This window comes from Perissodus microlepis, chromosome 1, assembly GCF_051167445.1.
Source record: "Perissodus microlepis isolate ML-2025 ecotype Zambia chromosome 1, ASM5116744v1, whole genome shotgun sequence".
NCBI classification, from domain to species: domain Eukaryota; kingdom Metazoa; phylum Chordata; class Actinopteri; order Cichliformes; family Cichlidae; genus Perissodus; species Perissodus microlepis.
In genome coordinates, this window is record NC_140461.1 from 4,257,762 (window position 1) to 4,279,047 (window position 21,286).

Sequence of the window (21,286 nt, forward strand, 5' to 3'; positions counted from 1 at the left end):
ATATTAACCCCCGCAATAAAACCATCACCACCACCACACACACCCACAGACATAAACACTGTTCCTTTATTATGCAGCACATAGTTTTTCATTCATAGCTCTTCTGCAATAAAATGTCTCAGTAGGCCTGTTTCTTACATATGAATCTCCACCCCCTCACACATGAATTACTCTTTAGACAGTCAGCTCAGTAAATCCCATCAGGAGAGTAAAGAACAAAAAACGTAAATAGTCAACTTAAAACAACAGACAAATTGACTCCATATCAGTAAAAGTTACTCATTAGCAGATGAAATGCCTGATTAATTACTGTGGTAACATTGCATCTACATGTAAATTATTGTTAAGATATCCTCACATAATGTTTACATTTTAGCTGCATTGGTGCTAAAGGAAACAATATGATATGATTTTTACCTGCCCATCTCCAGCAGCCTACTTCACAAACGAGCACCACTGAATAGTTAGACATTGTGTGTAAAGGGTGTTGGAGAAAGTTGTCATCTTTAATTGCTGAATGGCAACATGTTGCCATATTTAAGAATAACAGAAGCTATATCATGTATGTATTTATATGAAATATATACACAATAATGATTATAGTAAAAGATAAGATTTTGCATGAGTACAATAAAGACTGTGAGGGTGATGGAGTCCAGGACTCAGAGCTCAAAGATGGCAGCAGTGTAACAAAATGTAAAACTGTTCTCTTGCACTCGCCAGCAGCCACTCTGGCACTTTGTGGCCTGTGCCCAGCACGTGATGTGCACGCACATAAAACCAGTGCTGGGTAAAGCTGAAGTTCAGCCACTGTCTTAGCTGAGCTTGGTCATATTTACAATGACAGCACAGGCCTGTCACTGAAGACCGCCTCACATTTCTCCAGAGCAGCCCTCTGTCCATTCTCTGCCTTTATTGCTTTATATACTCGACTCTCTCAAACATGGACCTCTGTGTTTTCATGCAGTGATAACTCCATTGCTCTGAGGTCAGAACAATCCTTTACTGTTTCTATCATTTCATTAACCAATTAGCTTTCATTTCTTCACACTGCATCACTGTGCTTTGAATCTAAGATTCTTTATTTGCAGCACATGCGTTCTTCTTCTTTTTGTCCCCTTTTAAATGTGCTGTGTGTAGCACTTTTTAAACACCAATAAACCCTGCTCCAATTAAAAACCTTACCTTGTTAAAATTACTGTAAACATGTAAGACCACAGCCAGGATAATTGTCAGCCTCCATGTCATATTGTTGGTATATAGTGCTAGTCTTTCTGAAAATCAAGGCCACATTTCCCATAAACTTCATTACTTCCTGACCTCCAGCTCACTTCCTCTGGATTTACTGACACAGATAAACACATTAGAAATTAGTTTTCCAGCATGTTTTCTCTCCTCTCGACCATCTGCAGTTGTGATAAACCTGACTTTTGTTTCTCCTTTCGTATTTATTTTAGAAAATCATGAAACTATAAAGTTCCAGTGTAATGCCACTGTATGCATTCAATCCACACTGGATGATGTTTTACACCAACTGAGAGCCAACACATGCAACCAAGGTTCTTCTGTTTCCATCTAGTTTACAGTGCTTAGGCTTGTCTGATGACTTTAGTCACTGAACAGCGATAGAATAGACATCAAAGTGCACAAACTTCAGGAGAACCGTAAGCTTATTTGGATTTTCTCGGTGTGTTTGTATTCCCAGAACACAAGGTGATTATATCAGGACATTGTTTGATGGTGTCCTTTCTCACACTCCATTAACCATGTTCTCACTTTTGGAATAATTCTATGTGGTTTAGGCAAGGGTATCACCCGAGTGCTGGATGGATATGCAGGAGATAGGACACATGCTACTGCTCAATAAAAACACAATGAAAATTGCTGTTTGCACACACTGTTGTTCATATTCTATATATAGAGTGCAAAACTTTTTGCATTCTGTGGGCATATTGTATTTCGAAATCCAATCATACATATTCTAAATCACAATCCCTTCATTTATCCACCAACTGCAACTGTACAAGTTGGAAGAATAACAGAGAAATTTGGCTCTTGGCATATGCATGATTGTGTGCACACAAGTGTTGGTGTGCATTAAAAAGATTTATGATATTCATTACGTATCTGGGTGCAGGCAGGGAGCCTGGCAATAAAACCACCAGGCATTCTGTACCATCAGATCATCATCTTCCTCTCTTTTTCCCTTTCTCTCTCTGATACACACACACACACACACACACACACACACACACACACACACACACACACACACACACACACACACACACACACACACACACACACACACACAAGTACACACAGGGGCACTTTATTGCTGCACACAGTGCCAAATATGCATAGTGAGAGTCCTGGGACTGACCCAGGTTTTACTGCTGTGATTGCAGAGAGAGGACAGATATGAGGGAGGGGGTGTGTGGATAGAGATGCCTCAGCATCATCAGCATCATTAACATCATCATCTTCATCATCATCAATATTGCATGAATAAAACACATGAGTAAAACAACAAATCTCATACATAATGACAAGTCACAAAAGGCTTTTTTGGGACTTACGATTATCATGACATCCTGTCTCATATACAGCCACCTCTGTCAGGAAATGAAAGAGGTGGCTGTAATGGCTGTAATAAACGCTATGGAACAAAATATTAAGTTTGCCACATGATATAAATAGAATATTCCAGCCACAGCCCAGATCTCTTCAAGAACAACAGGTTAAATAAAATAAACAAATATATAATGCAAATATTCTACAAGTCGTCAAATTCTCATGTCATGCTGCAAAAAGAAACATGAAATATTATCGCTGTAATTGCATCTTTATATGGGCAGATATTATCAGTAAAAGAATTCAAACAAACGGGTGTGAATCTGCATATCAACAATTTTATACAGATTTTATTGACAGTAGAAACTGTTACTATGGATAATTTCCATCATCTGAAAAATATCTTTATATATTTTCCAGCATTAAAACTTTGAGCCCATGTTACCCACTCAAAGTTTTGAGTTTGCCAGTGAACTAAGAAAAAAAACTACAAAAGCCCACTCTGTAACTTAAACAAAAGCCAAAACAACAAAAGGAATAGGCTTTGCTGGGAAAACCTTCAGTTAATCTCTTTGTATAAACACACACACACAAACACACTCACATGTAAAACACAGTTTTCCCTCAGGGGCGCTGGGGAAAGTGAATGTTTGGGCTATAAGACAGGGGTGGAGAGCACATATGAAAGTGCACTCCCATTCATCCCACACCAGGGAATTCACAAATAATTGTTCACTTCCTACTGCTGGATTTCACTCACTTGTTAAATGTCTTTCACACACACACATACACACACACACACACACATACACACACACACACACACACACACACACACACACACACACACACACACAATGACAAAACCTAAGAAAACTATTTATCTTACCTAATGTGGCCACTTTTAGTTTTGTTAAGAGAAAATAATGAATATAGATGACCCCAGGAGAAAACATAGACTGAAAAATTCATTACCTGGCGTTTGTGACTTTTCCCACTTACATATAAAATAGAGCGTGGCTTTGTTTTAAAGCCACCCTGTTAGCATTTACAGATGCACACATTTTTGTGTTAGTCTTCCTCTCCAAATCCTCATCTAACCCCTAATAAGAAAGAAAATATAGACTATCTACCAAAACACATACTTTTTAGTTATTTGCGTTTATCAGGTATTAACAGCAGACTGTGTCCAGACATATTATTTACTCATAGAGGTTTCAGCTAGATGTTAGTGTGAGCAGACTCTGTAGCACACAGATATTTAATAGCTATCCCATGGTCATCTTCTAGTGTTAGTATGCTAACATTAGCTATACACACTGAACGCAAATGATAGTGGACACTTTTGTGACCAGGCTAAATCACAGAGAGTGAACTCTTTGTATTTTACCAATCAGCAGGTCAAACAAATAGTGAAAGACGTGATTTTGGTCAGTTTGATCACCTTGACCGACCTTGATTTTCAACATAAAAAAATGTAAAATTAAATAAAAAGTATATAAAAATATCCTCTAATAACACTAGAAATGACTTGTCTGTAAAGGGTTAATCTTGAGAGAAACATACAGCAAATATCATGTCAGTACAAATAATAAAATACTTTTGAATAATACATGTCAGCTTCATTAGTTAGATAAGTTGGGGATCCTTCTCTGAGAGGCATGTACAGCAGCGGTGTGAAGGGTTTGGGGACATTTTGAAACGTCCCTGTTTTTGGAAGAAAGATGAGAATAAATTGATCATTAATTAGAAATCTTTTATGAGGAACTGCATAGAAAAATGTACAGAGTTGTGTGTTTCAGTGGCACAACGTGTTCCCTGATGGAATATTTAAAGGCTAATTCATCATTAGAAAACTTTTTAAATCATGCTGACTCAGCAGAAAACCCTTTTGTTAATTAAATAAGGCCGCTGAGTCTCTGAAACATCAGCCTTCAACTACAGGCAGAAACGGCCAGTGAACAACTGTGTGTACAACTCCAGTCACAGAAAAATCAAAAGTAAATTTGATCTGAATAGAAAGAAACCCTGGAACAAATCTTGAGAGTTCCTGGTTTGACATCTCACAAGTCCTCAACTGGAGGCATCATTAAGCTGTAAATGTAACAGCTGCATTGTGCTGGTCTGGGTAGGGAGTCTTGCACGCTGTCGCATGAAAATTTCAACTTGTTTTCGAAATGAACTGCCACATAAGGCTTTTCTTTCTTCTGTTTTTAAGAACTAAAATAGTTCACGGCAAGTTTCACAAGATGGTGAACGATAACATGAATCATTAGCTGTCAAGACTTTGAGAAATATTCCATGAATAATGAGAGCCTGTTTTTTTTTCACTTGAACCCAGCATAACATTTTGCAGCGTTTCAGTTCACTTAAAATTTGTTTGACAGCCGTAATGAAAACATTCCCAATCCAGCCTTCCAAATGGGACTGTCAGTACTAGAGCAGAGCACAGGATCATCAGTACCCTTTGGGCTTGATTCATACACACTGTAATAAGTAGCACATTGATATAGCAAGTGGCAGAGAGACAGAGAGCATCATTATTGGTGTCGTCTCCTGCCTGCATCCATTTAACAAATCTATTATAGAACATCACACACTGAGAAAGAGACGCATCTGTATCGCAGTCTGACAAATGGACTCTAACAGGAATGACTCATCAGTATAGAAAGTAGAAAGAGCCTCTGATGAACATTCTGGATCTTTGTGACAGGACCATTTATGTTATATTTCAGCATGTGTGTGTGTGTGTGTGTGTGTGTGTGTGTGTGTGTGTGTGTGTGTGTGTGTGTGTGTGTGTGGCACGTATAATGAGCTGACAAAGCATGGTGACTTCCTGTCTGGCCTGTAAAAGCAGCATGATCTTCCTGTATCCTCTGCTATAGGAGCCCACCTGGGGCTGCAGACACACACCACATACACTGTCTGGCAGCTGCACCTAATAAGCTACATGGATGGAGAAATTCCCTGTATTACGGTCTCGTTCGTCTTCCTCACTTTCCTCAGTGGTACCGTACTATTCACGTGGCTGCCGGTGGGCGGTGAATGTTTGTCTGACCTTCTTAGCTCTCATCCCAAACTCTCTTAAAACTTGTGCCAAGCTTTAAGCCTACGCACAGAATATCAAGTGTGTCAAGAGTGTCAAGCCAAACACACAAGAAAACAATCCATAGCCCATAAGTCTATAAACTCTGTTGAATTTTTGGCTGAGTACCATGCAGAAAAAAAAAGAAAAAAAAAATGTAACAACATTAATCATGGGCATTTTAGGAATTTAAGATGTGAATCAACTTGCTAGAAAGCAACCAAACAGCTGTTTAAAGTTACACTTGTTTGGCACATTACCCACAGGTTTTTACCGGCTGTGTATAATGTGCACAGTTTTTGTAAGCTCTTCTTAGGAAACACGATCCATGGAATTGTAGCAAAAAATGACAATTAGACAAAGTTTCACAGATAATAAAAAAGAAAAAAAATGAACCAACTACATGCGCAGTAGTCGCACTGCACACAATTCAAGCTGTTTATTTGCTACATAAATTGAGAACTTCACTATCATTCTGCACCTCTGTCAGCAACAATCACCCAGTGAGCTTTACAAGCATTTCTCACCCTAAAATACATGTTTTTGCTACACCTTCCAGAATCATTGGGTACAAAAACAATCTGAGGCTATATTTCTGGAGCTACTTTCTACTTCACACTGAGCTTACTGTTGGGTCATTCATGAATTATGAAGATTTCACGCCTATTACATGACCGATTTGATTCATTTGACGCAAAAACAACTTATCACTTTCATTTATAGATATGAGTTTTAGTCATTTTGGTCTGTTTTTCTGCACCCTGCATTTGGCATTACTCACACATTACTCACTCACCAATCAGCATTAACATATTGGTTTACTGATGCTGACGCTTGATGCTGGCTTTTATGTGTATTCACCATGACCAATATGAAAATACAGAAAAAATATTATTTATTCCTCTGGTACAGTAGTTGGAGTACTGGGGACTGTAACTATTCTGCAGGTTGCTGATGTTCAAACATTACCTCTGTGAGAACTTTCTAAATAACTCAAAAACTCTTACAGTACTTTGACAAGAAAGAATTAAGGACTATTTTTGTGTGTCTCAAAAAGACTCCATGGAATAAAAATAATAACCAATACTTTCCATTTCTTTTCTTTCCCAGCAATAAAATTCTGATGCACGTATTTTTTGTCCCCTGTTGTCTCAGTGTTTAAAAGGTGTTTCCCATTGCATTGGGATGCCTGATAAAATGCATCCTGCTACAAAAATAGATTTGATTGACCTCTCTGAGGTACTTCCATCATGTTTCTGTCTCTGTAAACAGCAGTAAACTTGTTTTGAAGTTTGGGACAAAGTTTACCTCGAGGACACTGGAAACACTTTCATGAATAAGATGGCTCTTTAGAAGGCTGGTTGATAATATCTCAACAACATAATAATACTCTTGATAGTTCTGCAATGTGGAGGGCATTTCAGAAAAGCAACAACAGAAGACACAGAGCTTACAGCTCTCTGAGCAAGTCGCTGTTTCTTTCTTACAAACCCGCAGACACACGTTCTTATCCTACCTCTGGTGTTGGTAGCCATGTCAGCCACCTTCTGAAAGGCATCAAGGAAGGCCACGGCAGCCAACACAGTGGTTCTATGGACAGAAAAAAGCATTTTGACAAAACTTCAGCCTGACTTCACATGATATTAGGATATTATGGTATTAAGGAATTTATACATAGACTATATTTAAAACTGAATATAAAAATGGAGCTGTACCAACAATACCTGCTGCTGTGTCAGTTTTAAAGCCTTAACTTCCTCAACTCATTTTAGGTGAGGTTTGGATTTAAGTGAAAAGGGTACAAGATTTCTCTAAGGCCTCTCACTAATAAAAACATTTTAACAACTAAAATATCAAATAGATGAACATTTTAATTTCATTCATTGTCATTTCTGATTCATCTTTTGGATGCGACAGTGGGCATGTCTGAAAAAACAGAATGTGAATGTTTTGAAGGAAACACAGCATTGCAAACAAAATGCCCTATATTAGGCCCACTTTTCAGGCTACTGCATTCTCATATTTAGTCTATGCCTTTAAATGAAGTCTAAAGGCTTAAATACTAAAGGTAAAAAAAATCCCAAATTCTCTCGACTTTAATCTGTCTTGTTTTGAAACTGGCATTAAATATTCTCTTAATATTTTCATAATTCAAAAGCTGTTGACTGTGAGGTGGTGTGTTGTGCAGTGGAGCATACCGGAGTTGGGAATGCAGCTTGGTGGCCTTGGCGCTGAAGTCCTCCCACACAGGATAGGAGCACTGACAACACAAAGAAAGGGATCCACATTAAAATGGAAAAATATCATTTAATGATAAAAGTTTACTGCATATATGTGTTACCAAACCAAAATACACATGTTAAAAAGGATGCCAGAAGAAAAAAGATACATGAAGTGGGAAGATAATGATGTAGTAATAATATCCTAACATGAAGAGTTGCTTTTGAAGAATAAAAAAAGTTTTACTTTTGAGACTTTGCATTGCATTTTGCTTATATATGTTTCTGTGCATGCATGTGTTTAAATTGATACCAATAATGTTCAATATGAATTAAAAATAAACAAATATTCTGATAACAGAAAAGTCTGTCTTCGTTGTAAATTCACTACAGACTTTTTCATTTCATATGCTTTAATGTCCTTTAGCTCTACATTTTTCAAGTTAAAACCATAAAGACACACACATACGTTTTCATATCTTAGTGAGGACATCTCATTGACATAATGCTTTCGCTGGCTGTTTACCCTAACCCTTGCCATCAAAAATGAATGCCTAATCTGAATCCTAACCCTCAGCCTAAACCTAACCATAACCTAATTGTAACCTTGATACTAAAACTGCATTTTGAGCCTGAAAAATGCCTTCAAACTCGAGCGGACGGCATTTTGTCCCCATGAGTGACTGTTGGTCCCCACAAGTATAGTAGCATGACATTTTTCTGTCCTCACAAAGATGTCTAAACATGTACACTCACACACACACCAATTCCATTCTCTCCTCCATTGGTACTCTGCATCCCCCAATCCCTTTTTCACCCCCGCTTCACCCCATCCTTCATCATCAACCCCCTCTCCTCCTCATGCAGCCATCTAATCCATCTATCCAACACACAGACACACACAAATGCGCACACACACATATAGAGAAGACTTGACAGCCACTGGCATCAGGCAGCATCAAAGGGTCTGACTAGAACAGCCAAGATCGTTAACACAATTCAAAGCTGAAACGGTGTCTTAATGGATGCTACTCCCCCATCCTCCTAGCACTTCTTAAGACTCGATGATTCCTCTATCACACACCCCCAGCACATATTACATTATACTTGATCCAGGTTAACCTATAACCCTGTTAAATGCTTGCAAATTGTGCGTGCCGGGGGTTGGTGGGTGTATTTATATCAGCATGAGGTCAAAAATGTCTTTACAGGAACAGTGAAATATGAGAAATCTGCCAGTGTAAAATAGAAACTCGAGGAAATGGAGGGGATAATGAAAAAATGAAAGTGAAGGAAAGAAGGAGGAAGTGGATGTTTTTGTGTGTTTCTGGGGGGTGGGGTATCCTGTCGTGATGTCAGCCTGGCACAGACAGTAAGGCCTGTATACTCTTTGATCTGGCCTGTTTGATGTGGCTTAATTTGGTCTGAAATCACAGTACCATTTCCCCTTGGTACTGAAAGCTACTCCCTCTACCCTCTACACACACACGTACACACACAGTAACCCTGCACCCTCCCTTTGCAGGAGCTTAAGTAGTGCGGCTGGAAGATAAACCAAAGCGATGCCCTCCTCCTCGCACACATACTCATACATACACACGAGGGGAATCCTTCACTTTATTAGCATATTTGTGCAATTTCAATCCAATAAAAATTTGGTGGTAAGTTACTGTATGAAGACTGAGTAAGGATGTGTGTGATTGCTTTCAGCTTCTTAAAATGCAGGACACACACTGTATGCTGCTGTGAGGTATGAGGTATGATCAGTAGCTTCCAGATTAAATGAAGACTGTCTCTGTGGGATAGTGGCACTGAATATTCAGATGGCAGCATGAAGGCTTTGGGTTTGGTCTCGAGGCCATTCTATGTGGCATTTACATGTTTTCAGCATTCCTGTGTTGGTTCTCTTTGGGTACTCCAGCTTCTTCCCGCAATCCAAAGACATGCATACTGGTTTAATTGGTGATTCTAATTTTGCTATGGATTTAAGGTGCATGGAATTAAATGCTATACAAATATATGGCTAAACATGAATTGTAGTCTAAATTGCTTTTTTTATACAAGTACCAGTCCATTTCTATTGGGTGTTCCTGTAAAGTAAACACAAGTTCCTTTTAATATTATATTTGCATTCCATATAATTTTACATTATTTATAATGTGTTCAACGGACCTTACTGGCCATTTGAACATTTGTAAACCAAAAGAAAGAAAAAAAATAGTAATAATAACTGAAAAAAGAGTTGGACTAGCACTGATCATTTTTCCACTGATTTTAAATTCAACTGTTTCATTTGTATTAATTTCCACAAAATATAGCTTGTGCTAGCATCAAAACAGCATGGATAGTAAATCTCTTTCTCAGAACAAAAGATCAAAGAAACTGCCACAGAGACTTCATCTTTTATTTTAAAAAAAATTAAGAAAAGATTGTTATTTCAAGGTGTAGAGCTTTATATTTGCTGGTTTGTTCTGGGATGTGTCTGCCCTTCCATGTGAAACGTGGGGAAAGCGGGACCCAGACTTTCCGGACCGAGCCAGAAGGCATCAGTGACAAAAGATATGACATTGATTAAGTCAGACACAACAGACTAAACAGCTAGTCTAGCTAAATAACAAAAAAAAAAGAAGATTAAATTCATAGAAAGGTATCAGGTGAGCCATCGGCTAAAGTAATTTGACACTGGATTTACTGGATTATACTCAAAAATAGCATCAAGATTTTGCATAAAAGGCATCTTTCTTGAAAACAAGCAGACAAAACCATCCATCCATTCGCTTCCGCTTATCCTTTTCAGGGTCGCGGGGGGCGCTGGAGCCCAGCTGTCATAGGGCGAGAGGCGGGGTACACCCTGGACAGGTCGCCAGTCTGTCGCAGGGCCAACACACAGGGACAGACAACCATTTACGCTCACATTCACTCACACATTCACACCTAGTGGCAATTTGGATTATCCAATTAACCTATCCCCACAAGCTGCATGTCTTTGGACGGCGGGAGGAAGCCGGAGTACCCGGAGGGAACCCACGCAAACACGGGAAGAACATGCAAACTCCACACAGGAAGATCCTGGCCTGATGAACTCAGGACCTTCTTGCTGTGCGGCAACAGTGCTAACCACCGTGCCACCGTGCTGCCTGCACACACACAAAACAAGTGATTACACAATTGGTACTTTTCTTTAGTTGACACTTAAAACCTATGAGGCTAAGATTTAAAATATTCTTACAAAAACAGGGTCAGTGACACATGTGTGGACCCTTCTGATTCACTGTTGCATTTAAGGAGATTAAAATTCCCTGGGCCTGCACAGCTTCTTGCTCCCTAAATATGTTGTTGCGTGTATGTTTGTCTCAACCAGAGAGCTAAAAGACCGCGACCATAACCACTGCTCTCAGATGATTGTGGGACTTGGAACATCACTGTGGCTGAGGGGCAAATACATCAGAGTGTGGGAGACACAGACAGTGGGGGACAGTGAGTCTGCGAAAAAGCTCTGGGATTGTATACTATTACATCACCACTTCCTGTGTCACAAAAACCTCAACAGGGCATGCACGATTACCTCTTGCTCACATACACAGACACAACAGCCATCCATTTATTGTAAACATATCACCACTAAACTTTATCCCAGCCGTCTTCCTCTCATGTTAGTCAGTTGTTTAAAAATGGGTCAAATTCTAAAGACATTGGATCGGCCATGTATCAGCTGAGCGTGTGCATAATCATGTAATTAGAATGGTTTTGTGTTCCTTTTATAGAATATCATAACAGAAATTTCAAGCTCCACTTCACCTTGACACTTTGTCTTTCTCTCTTCCTTTATAGCCTCCCTTCCTTCCTTTTTCCTTTATTGCTTCTTTTTTTGTGGATGTAGCAAAACCGAATGTGGTTAGACTGCTGAGCTGCTGCCTGGATTTCATGTTCTATCGAGAGTGGACTTGCACTCTAAGCAAAACCATTCATTATAATAGAAATGGTTTTATTTTCTTTCCTTTTTCTCCATCCTTAGCAGTTTTGAATAAAAAGGTTCATCTGCTTTGAGTTAATTAGTGGTGACAATTAATTAATTAGCGGTATCCCTGTTTCCATGTTATACTGATTGTCATGGAACATCTAGTAGTTATCAGAAAGCACTGTTAGTGGTGGACAGGGTAAGCAGTTGTTTTGGGTGTTTTTCCTCTGTAAAAAAAAATCCTTTTTACAGTAAATGTGTGTTGCGAAAGCATATATATAAGTGTCCATTCTGAGCTTCAAAAGTGTATGTTCTTAATACAATACAAATTACAAGAAGTTGGGACACTGTGTAAAATGTAAAAACAAGTTTGCAAACCTCATAAACCAACATTTTATTCACAATAGAACACAGAAAACAAATGTTTTCAGTGTTTCCCAAAAGTGTGTACATGGCCATGTTTACCACAGCATAGCATTCTTTCTTCTTTTAACAACAGTCTGTAGAAATTTGAGTACTGAAGGGACCAGTTGCTGAAGTTTTGGGACAGGAAAGTTGTCCGGTTCTTGTCACATAAAGGGTTGTAGCTGCTCAACAGTCCAAACAAACAACAATACTAATTTAGGATCATCTGTCAACTTAACCTGCTTAATTTGGACTGCTAAAGAAATTAGTGCACATAGAAAATATCCACGCAGGCACAGGTAGAACATGAAAACACCAAAAAGAAAAGCCTTAGTGCATTGATACTATGAAGTGAAATACTTTTAATTAGCCTGTCCATGGTGAAACCCACTTTTTAACTAGAGCCTAGCCAAGCTGATAGGGTAAGATTCATGGCCGTCGATTGGATAAGTGGAGGAAAATGGATGGAGAGATTATGCCAGTTCTCCTGATCTTTGCAAGGACTCATCACTTTTTGACTTTCTAAACACAGAGTAAATTGCTGCAATTGAAACAGTGAGTTAGAAGTCAACGTCTGGGGTCATGATCAGAAATTCCCATCCTTACACGCAGCATTCCAGTTCAAATGCATTCTGGCTACTGGAAATACTCAGTTTGCCGACAGTGCTGCCTGGATAGAGCATGCAGGAAGTCAGCTACACTGCTCTTACTCTTAGTGAAATCACCAAGCATAAAAACTGTTTAATCTTCAATGCAATTAAAGTAGACATTTGCATTCTTGGACATTTTAAGTTCAGGGCTGTAGAGTTTGAGCTTTATTTTTTATCATCAATCTGATGATTCCTCCATTGACTTCTTTTTCTTTGCATGTTGGAAAATCACTCAAAAAAATCCAAGTTAAGTAGGATTTAGACTGTGGTATCATCTACAGACAAGTTCTAAAAAATGCATGAGACTGACAAGACTTTGCATGAGTCTATACGTTAAATAACTAAAATATCAAAATGGTGAGCTGTATTTATTTAAAAAAAACAAAACAAAATAATATCATCCTTGTGGACAACTGTGGGCACTACACACACATGCTACTACTTTTTATTCCACTTGGAGAATGTATTTACAGTTGGTCTCTTCGGAGGATACACAGATATCTTCAGAGAGCCTTATGAACACTCTCTGATGACAATATTTATGTTACTTGGACTCTAGTGGACCCTTGTATGCTTGGGGATGTTGAAAGTACAACTCCTGCTGCAGAAAAAGACATTTGTGGCCAGCTACAGAAGTTCCTACAAAACAAACATATTGGTAATTCAGTATGATCAGCATACATTAAGAAGGCCATTTGGTTTGAATTTCATTAATGTGGACACGAATAATAAGTGGCACGAACCCATAGTATGATTATATGATTCTTAGGTGTACATTTGATGGATACAGTTTCCTGTTTATTTTTTTTTAGCTGAATTAAAACTTACTTTTTGATAGTTGTGCAAATATTAAAAGGTAGACAAACTGTGCTTTAATCTTTCAGCAATATATATTTTTCTTTTCACTCTTTTTTTTCTAGTAATCCTTCATTTAATCCAGTTCTGATTCTAGACTCTGGGGTACTATCAACAGTCCTCTGGCCTAGTTCTCATAGCACCAGTCCATCCAGTCTGCCCAGCATTCTATTGAGAGCTCCACTCCACCACTCCACTATAGTGGACGGGAAGCTTACTGTCTCCTCTCATTCTTTTGTTCCCTTTGTCTCCCCCACAGCAAGACAAAAAAACAGAGGAAATCCAGCAAGAGAGACAGAGGGAGAAAGGGAACGGGTGGAGGCAGGCAGAAAGGGATGTAAGGATTAGCATGAGTTTTATTTATTTTTTTGGTCGTATCACCGAGCCAGTTCACACTTTAAAAGAGAAATGCAAGAATCAAACAATAGAAGCTAATTTCACAGTGCTCCATATGCATAATCATCTGCTTTCATAACGAGGATCAAACTCACTATTATCAAGGTTGGGGACGGATGTATAACCCACAGAAAGAGTGTTATATATCATATCTCTTCCAGAAAGAATGGTGATGTGTTTAGTCTCCTTTTAGTCAACAGTACCAGTGCTTTAACTGGGATTTAGTTACATAGGTAAAGCTTCATGTTCCTGCTCAGTGTGGCTAGATACAGTTTAGTGGCCAGTGAATTAAATTATGTTACATTACAGTCTTTTCCAATTTGGGCCTTTCTAATTTATTAATTTTACCAACAATTAGACCTTGTTTATTCCTGTAAAACTACAATATTTTCTTGTTTCATTATTTTAACTCACAAAGATTTGGTTTATTGTATCATCAATAAAATATCAGTCACTCTTTGAATTTGATGGTGGCTGACTTTGCTTTTTAGAATTTAAATTTTCATGTTGAGAAGATTACTCCTCTGGTTATCCAGGTGAGGTGGTCCTGCTGGCTTTATCAAGCAATTATGTCCCGCTCAGTCTAGACTGCACCTGAGTACAAAGCGGCTCAGAATTAGCTGCCAAGTCTGAAGTTTGGGAATGAAGCTGGAGAGTAACAAAAGTACTGAGACAATAGAATCAATTAAATGGTTGATCTGCCGTCACCTAAGACCACGAGGTGTGGGTACTGACTAAAAGAATAAGATACCAGACATCATGACAAAGCTTTCTCCAAACAATTTTTAGAGGAAATACTCAGTGACGAGAAGTAAGTAGACTCCAGAGTAGAGCTGCTGCTAGGGTTTTCTCAGATACCAATGAGCGCTAAAAACAATCAGATTACGTACTCATTTGCAACAGTATCAATATCCTTCAGTCAACACACGACTTCACGCCACACCACTGCAGACAGACACAACTGCTAGTTAATGTTCAAAATGCTGAACAGTCTTTATAAGGAATTTCAAGGGTTCAGTCAAGTAAAGTAAAAAGTAAAGTAAATTAATGGCTGGCTAGATGAATAAATACTTAGCGTAAGTCAATTGTTGCTTTTGTGCAACCATTTTTTTGTGTTATTTAAATGTTGTGTTAAATTACTGGTTAGTTTGTATGGGATATAACAAAGTTAGCTTGTTGTGAATTGAATGTGAATTTATTTTATTTTTATTCGTGCACAGTGGCTGCGGTTCCTTATAGCCAGTCTGGGTTTACATCAGTGAAGTAAACTCATTTATATTTAAGATGATGATGCTTAGATTCATTCACTCAACATATCAACAGAACTGTCTAGTATAAAGACCTCATACTGTTAGTGTACGAAATGGAAATCAGCCACGATGGCTCGTGAAACTGTTGACATCTTGCTGAATTCACTAGACTGCAGTCTTGGGGTTCTTCCACATGCCAGATTCCACTTTAACCCCCGACTGTACTCATTTTACTATTCATGTGTGGAGGCCTTCACAGCTGCACATCCATTAGAATTAGAATTAAGATTGGAATCATATTTTTATTCTCGTGTACTAATATTATTTTATTAATATAGTAATATAGTACAAGGTTCAGTTACCTTTGCATAAAATAGATGGTGGAATTTTCCTTCAACAAGCTACTTTCTTACTCTGAGTACATTTTTACTCGACTGAAAAAAACATACTTACTTAGTACTTAAAGTATTTTTTAACACAAGTATCTGTACTTCTATTTAAGTACAGAATGTCTGTACTTTTTCCACCTCTGCCTATGAAGTGCATTTGCACTGGACATATGCATTTTGTGGTTTCAGTTAGAGACGCTAGTAGTTGAACTAAAAATCAATGAACTAAACAGGGGAAAATGTCACGTATGTAATATCAGTTTTAAACATTCTGAATAAACCGGTACTACGCACATCCTCCACCACATCATCTGGCAGTTGGTTTTGGAGAAAAAAGAATCAGCGCAGCAATGATGAAGCTGCCTCACTGCATAATTGATGAAGTGCAGCAGCTAATTCCAATCTAAACACAGTGATGAAGGAAAGAGGAAACCATCTGTGTGTTGTTGTGTCACTCTGCTGTTAGGCCAGAGATCACAGACTCCCTACGAGTGAAACATCTGGGATGTCTGCATCATACACTGCACTCATGAATGTCATGTAATATGCCAAACAGGGGTAGATATGAACATACACACATAATCAATCAAGTGTATCATAATAGGAATGAAAGACGAATATTAGCATTATTACAATAGGATACAGCTAAAAACATTTAACCGGTGCTTTAGCAGGATCATGACATTACACTATTTCAGGACTGTTACATGGTATTATTTGTGACTACAGATAAATCTTTTTCCTTTAACTGACTAACATCCACCAAATCACTAGAGAGCCATCGCTGGTTCGGCATTGGGTGTCAGTTTGGCAATGTCCAACCCTCAGTACAGAATTTCCACCTACATGAAGAAACCCAACAGGAAACACAAAAAATGTCATTTCAAAATTAAGATATTATGCTAAATTTCTACACATGTGTCTCTTTATTATGGGACTGAGTAACATTGATATCATCATAATAAGTTGAGCAAGAGGTTTCCGTTTGGACGTCCAAATCATCACATCAATGACTGTTTTCAGTTGTGAGTGTCAAGTAATCAAGGCTTAGCCCTAGACTGCAGAGATGCTGCACTACACAAAAATACCACTATAGAAAACACTCAACTGACCTCATTTAGTAGTAAATCATTGTAACTGTGAGAAGTAAGCAACGTTTAACTGGTAAGATGCTGAAACCCAAAGTTTAGATTTACTAGTTGAGATTGTTGAGACTTGCCAATGTGCCCTTATCTGTGTTCAGTCTGTGTCAGTATCTATTGAAGTGTCATCAAGTGCTCTAACAATAATCTACAGAAGAAGATAGGGTTCAATTCAGTTCAATTCCATTTATTTATACAGCCCAATATCACAACGAGAGCTTGCTTGAGGTGCTTTATATTGTAAGCTAGACGTTACAATAATACAGAGAAAGCCCAACAAATAGATGAGAGCTTATGAGCAAGGATTCTGGCAAACGTGGGAAGGAAAAACTCCCCTTTAACAGGAAGAAACCTCCAGCGGAACCAGGCTCAGGCAGGGGCAGTCATCAGTTGTGACTGGTTAGGGTGGGGATTGGAAATTTACGGTCAAATTGGAAATTTAGATTTGCACTAATTAACAAGTATAATAGCAAAAACTACTCCAAGCGTAGCAGCAATTGCACCAGCACCTATATGCTATATGCAAACATATACTTTAGATCATGATGTTGTCTGACTGCATTTATTTGATGTATCACCTGTCCTATTTTCCATCTTGCTTGTTCAGAACATCTGCTGTTGGCACTTGTCAAGGACAGCAGCCCCATATTTTGAAAGGTGGTAATCCAAAAGTGAAGTGACGTTTTACATTGATGACACTGATTAATATATATTTCTGCTGCTAGTTATGGTAGCAACACTATAATGACTTAAAATGACAAAATCAGTTTTTTAAAAATATAAATAACAGTATATACTAATCTATATGACCTACAAAGTGGAGCTGGGGTGGTTGATGCAGTTAAGCAGAGGAGGTTATGGGAAAGAGTCCAGCAAGTCAGAACCACACGTCCATTAATTTGGGAAAAAGTCCAATCAAAGAAAAAAAAAATCATCAGCTAGCCAGTAAACAGGAAACTGACTTATGATGTGGATTTCAGCCTTAATTTTCAGGCCAAGTAATGATTCACACACACTTTAAGCATAAATATTCAGTCCTGAATCATAAAAGGCACACAGAGATGCACACATTTTACACCCTGCACAGTGATAAAAGATGAGACTGAGGTGCATTATCATTCATTGGATGGCATGTTCACAAGGAGCCATCAATCATCCAAACTCTTGGCTTTTTTTCCCTTTTCCTTTACTGGGCTGAAGGTTATTATTTTCTGCACTGCTCCGCTCTTGTCAAAGGGTTGTCACTGGATGCTGAAGGTGTGCCCATCAGGCTTCTTAGACTAAGTGCAGCTGTTATCGTCACTCCCCTCATGTACAGAGATGAGAGGTGGAACTTAAATTTTAATGCCTCATAATATTATGTATTACCACTGTATCACATGGCAGTATCAGTGGTTAATTATATTAGTGGGCCATATTGCTGCTGTGTGGAGATCAAAACAGAGCCAAATACAAAACTGCACTTAAAAGTTCTTAAAAGTTAAGGACTGGCTGACCTTCACATATTAAAGAAATTATGACTTCAGTTTCCTTTTACTTAGTTGAGCTATTCTTGTTTTAATGCATTACTGTAATACTACTGCAGTTGAATATAGCTAATGCTATATATCAGCTGATGATACGAAACACAATAGATTCTACCAATTAACTGTTTACAAGAAATACCACATATGTCTTGTTGTGAAAGGACCCTGAATTTAATAGTGGAGGAAGATGGATGGATGGATGGATGGATAGATGGTTGGATGGATGGATAGATGGTTGGATGGATGGTTGGATGGATGGAAAACCTACCTTGGAATAATATCCCAAGTGACAACCTCAGGCTAGCTAAGATGTGAATAGAGTGAAGCTGTGCAAAGCCAGCCCCTTTTCATCCTACAGCATAGAAAGCAGGGATGTCACCGGGACACACAGTTATGGTACCATTCGATAGCTGCCACAGCACCTGTGCTCCTTTGGCTAACATTAAATGCTTATGCTAAAGTCTTGGCACTGTATCAGCAGTAGCCTTGATAAATATGATTTAACACTTTGATCTTCCACTATATCAATGTTTTAAAATGTATTTTCAATATAGGAGTTTATTTTTGTTTTGATGATCATTTTGTTTAGCTGTTGAGCTGGGTAATGAGCATCATGTAATTCTTCAGGTATTTAGAGCCTTCGACCAGATTTCTGGTGTTGTGACATCCCACATACAAGGTCTGCATAAAGAGGTTTCAGATAGTGGCACGTGCTTGCAAGTTTGTCAGTAGGAGTTCCTGACTGATGTCCAACTAAGACCTGATTTGTTTGTATCTTCCACTTGCTGGTTAAGTTTAGGCACTAAAAATGTTTAGGTTTAGAAAAAGATTGCAGTTGCTGTTTAAATCTATCCGTTCATAACAGTAACCCTTCATATTAAAAAATGATGAGAGCAACTGTGGGTGTGAAAGCCCCTGCTCGCTAATGCCCTTCACACTAATGCCGGTATAAATCCAATGCTTGTCAAATACATGTGATTATGAAATGAAATGATGACATATAGAGCATGAAGAAAACTTTCTTTTTGAAATGAACAGGAGAATATTGATTTGCCATGTTCATTGTTATTCTCTGTGTCAGCCTCTGGCCTGTTCATAATGATCAGCGTGTTTTACAGTAAACAGCTGAGTTGTGATGAAAAGGTTTTGACAGGCCTGACAAAGGGTTCACTGAGTGAAGCTGTCTTGGCGGGCTCCCAAGTAGCCTCCACGCCTCCCAAGACCAGTCCTCCCCATTCATCTCTACCGACTCTAATGAGCCTCGGGGCCCTAAGGACCTCTGAGATTTTAACAAGCTCTAACGAGGGAGATGCTCCTTTGCGTGTCCTATTGGAATATTGGCATCTTATACATAAGTATATGATGGACTGTAAGTTTTTTTTTCTTGTTTTCATTCTTTGTTATTTTTAATGAAAGAAACACAAAGCCTTGCTCTCAACTTTTGCTTCTTCTTGCGACTTTAAAAATCGGATTCTCTCTAAAGTACATATTTTAGGAATATCAAAGTCAATACATTCTAAAACTGCAGCATTAGTAAGAGTACAGTCATTTCATTTTATTGGATATAGCAAAAAGTATATAGTAAATTCCTAGCCAACTCTTAAAAATTTAATAGATGCCCCTGAAAAGTTATTACAACTGATATTGCTGGTGCCTCTCAGCTTCAGTGTTGCTCTGAACACCAGTAAGATTCAGTATTAAAGTCCAAAGTTATTAACTTTAGATGCAATTAGGAATGGAATTATGCTCTCTGTTTTTCAACAGTGCTCTTACTATTACTGTTATTAGCAGAAACCTGAACTGTGTCAGTTAGCAATAATAATCAATCTCAACTGCCAGATGAGGACAATGAAAGAAAAAAAAAATCAAAATTTCCATTAATCAACTAAGTTTGTCATAAACTCTTCAAGCGAGGCATAATATTTCATCAAAAAGCAAGACTTACAGCCAAAAAGGTTCAGTGTAAACAAAGTTCCAACTGAAAACAGAAATCCAAAAACACAAGGAACAAACAGGAATCAATAAAGATAAACAGAGGGAGCCAGGGAATGACAAGATGAAAAGAAAGACATATAGCAGCAAAAAAGCAAACATGAACCTTGAAAAAAGGCAACATTACATGTACACAGAGGGCAGAAGGCAACCATGGGCAGGTGGTGGGGCAAACTAAGGTGTGGCAAACAACAGAAACAGTACGCAGGGAAGAGAGAAAATACTAAAGACAGAGAGATGAAAACATAATACTACTACTACTACTACTACTAATAATAATAATAATAACAATAATAATAATATGTTTATTTGTATAGAACTTTTCAAAACCATTGTTACAAAATCATTCCAGAGGAAAAAAGAAAAGAAAATTATAAATCAATGGGAAAATGTGAATAAGATACAATGTGATTTACATTTTTGTGAATAACTTAAATTTAACATAAAACTCATAAACACTGAGGGAAGTAAAACTATTATAAAAATAAAAATAAACACGTGAACCATAACCAGAATTGCCAAACTGAAACTCAGCATAAGAATGTTAACATAATGAAAACAGGAATTAAACACTCAATATCACAGCAAAGTGAAGAACAGGAAGAACACAAAAACTAGTATCATGACAAAGTATCTATTTGTATCTATTTGCCTTAATTCTGCTAAACTTACTCAGCTTGGATAGATTACAGAAATACAGCAATCCTTCTAATAAATCATACGATTTGCATTTCATGTATTTCCATAAAGAAAGTAGATATGCAAGTTATGTGAATTCACTTCTGGAGTATCCAGCAGTATCCCTCCAGAACTGACAACAACAAAAAAGTTTAGCCTGTTTGTTC

At 38.0% G+C, this 21,286-nt stretch overlaps 1 protein-coding gene across 2 annotated transcripts in view; it reads right to left on the minus strand.

Moving 5' to 3' along the window:
- Window positions 1-21,286, minus strand: part of LOC146393169 (protein MTSS 2-like) — a 79,446-nt gene that overhangs the window by 50,581 nt on the left and 7,579 nt on the right. For both annotated transcript variants that reach the window (XM_084927277.1, XM_084927283.1), the window contains exons 2-3: window positions 7,858-7,919; window positions 7,176-7,249 (exon numbers count right to left, since the gene is read on the minus strand). In XM_084927277.1, the coding sequence (XP_084783403.1) occupies window positions 7,176-7,249; window positions 7,858-7,919 (136 nt within the window). The remainder of the gene's footprint in view (window positions 1-7,175; window positions 7,250-7,857; window positions 7,920-21,286) is intronic.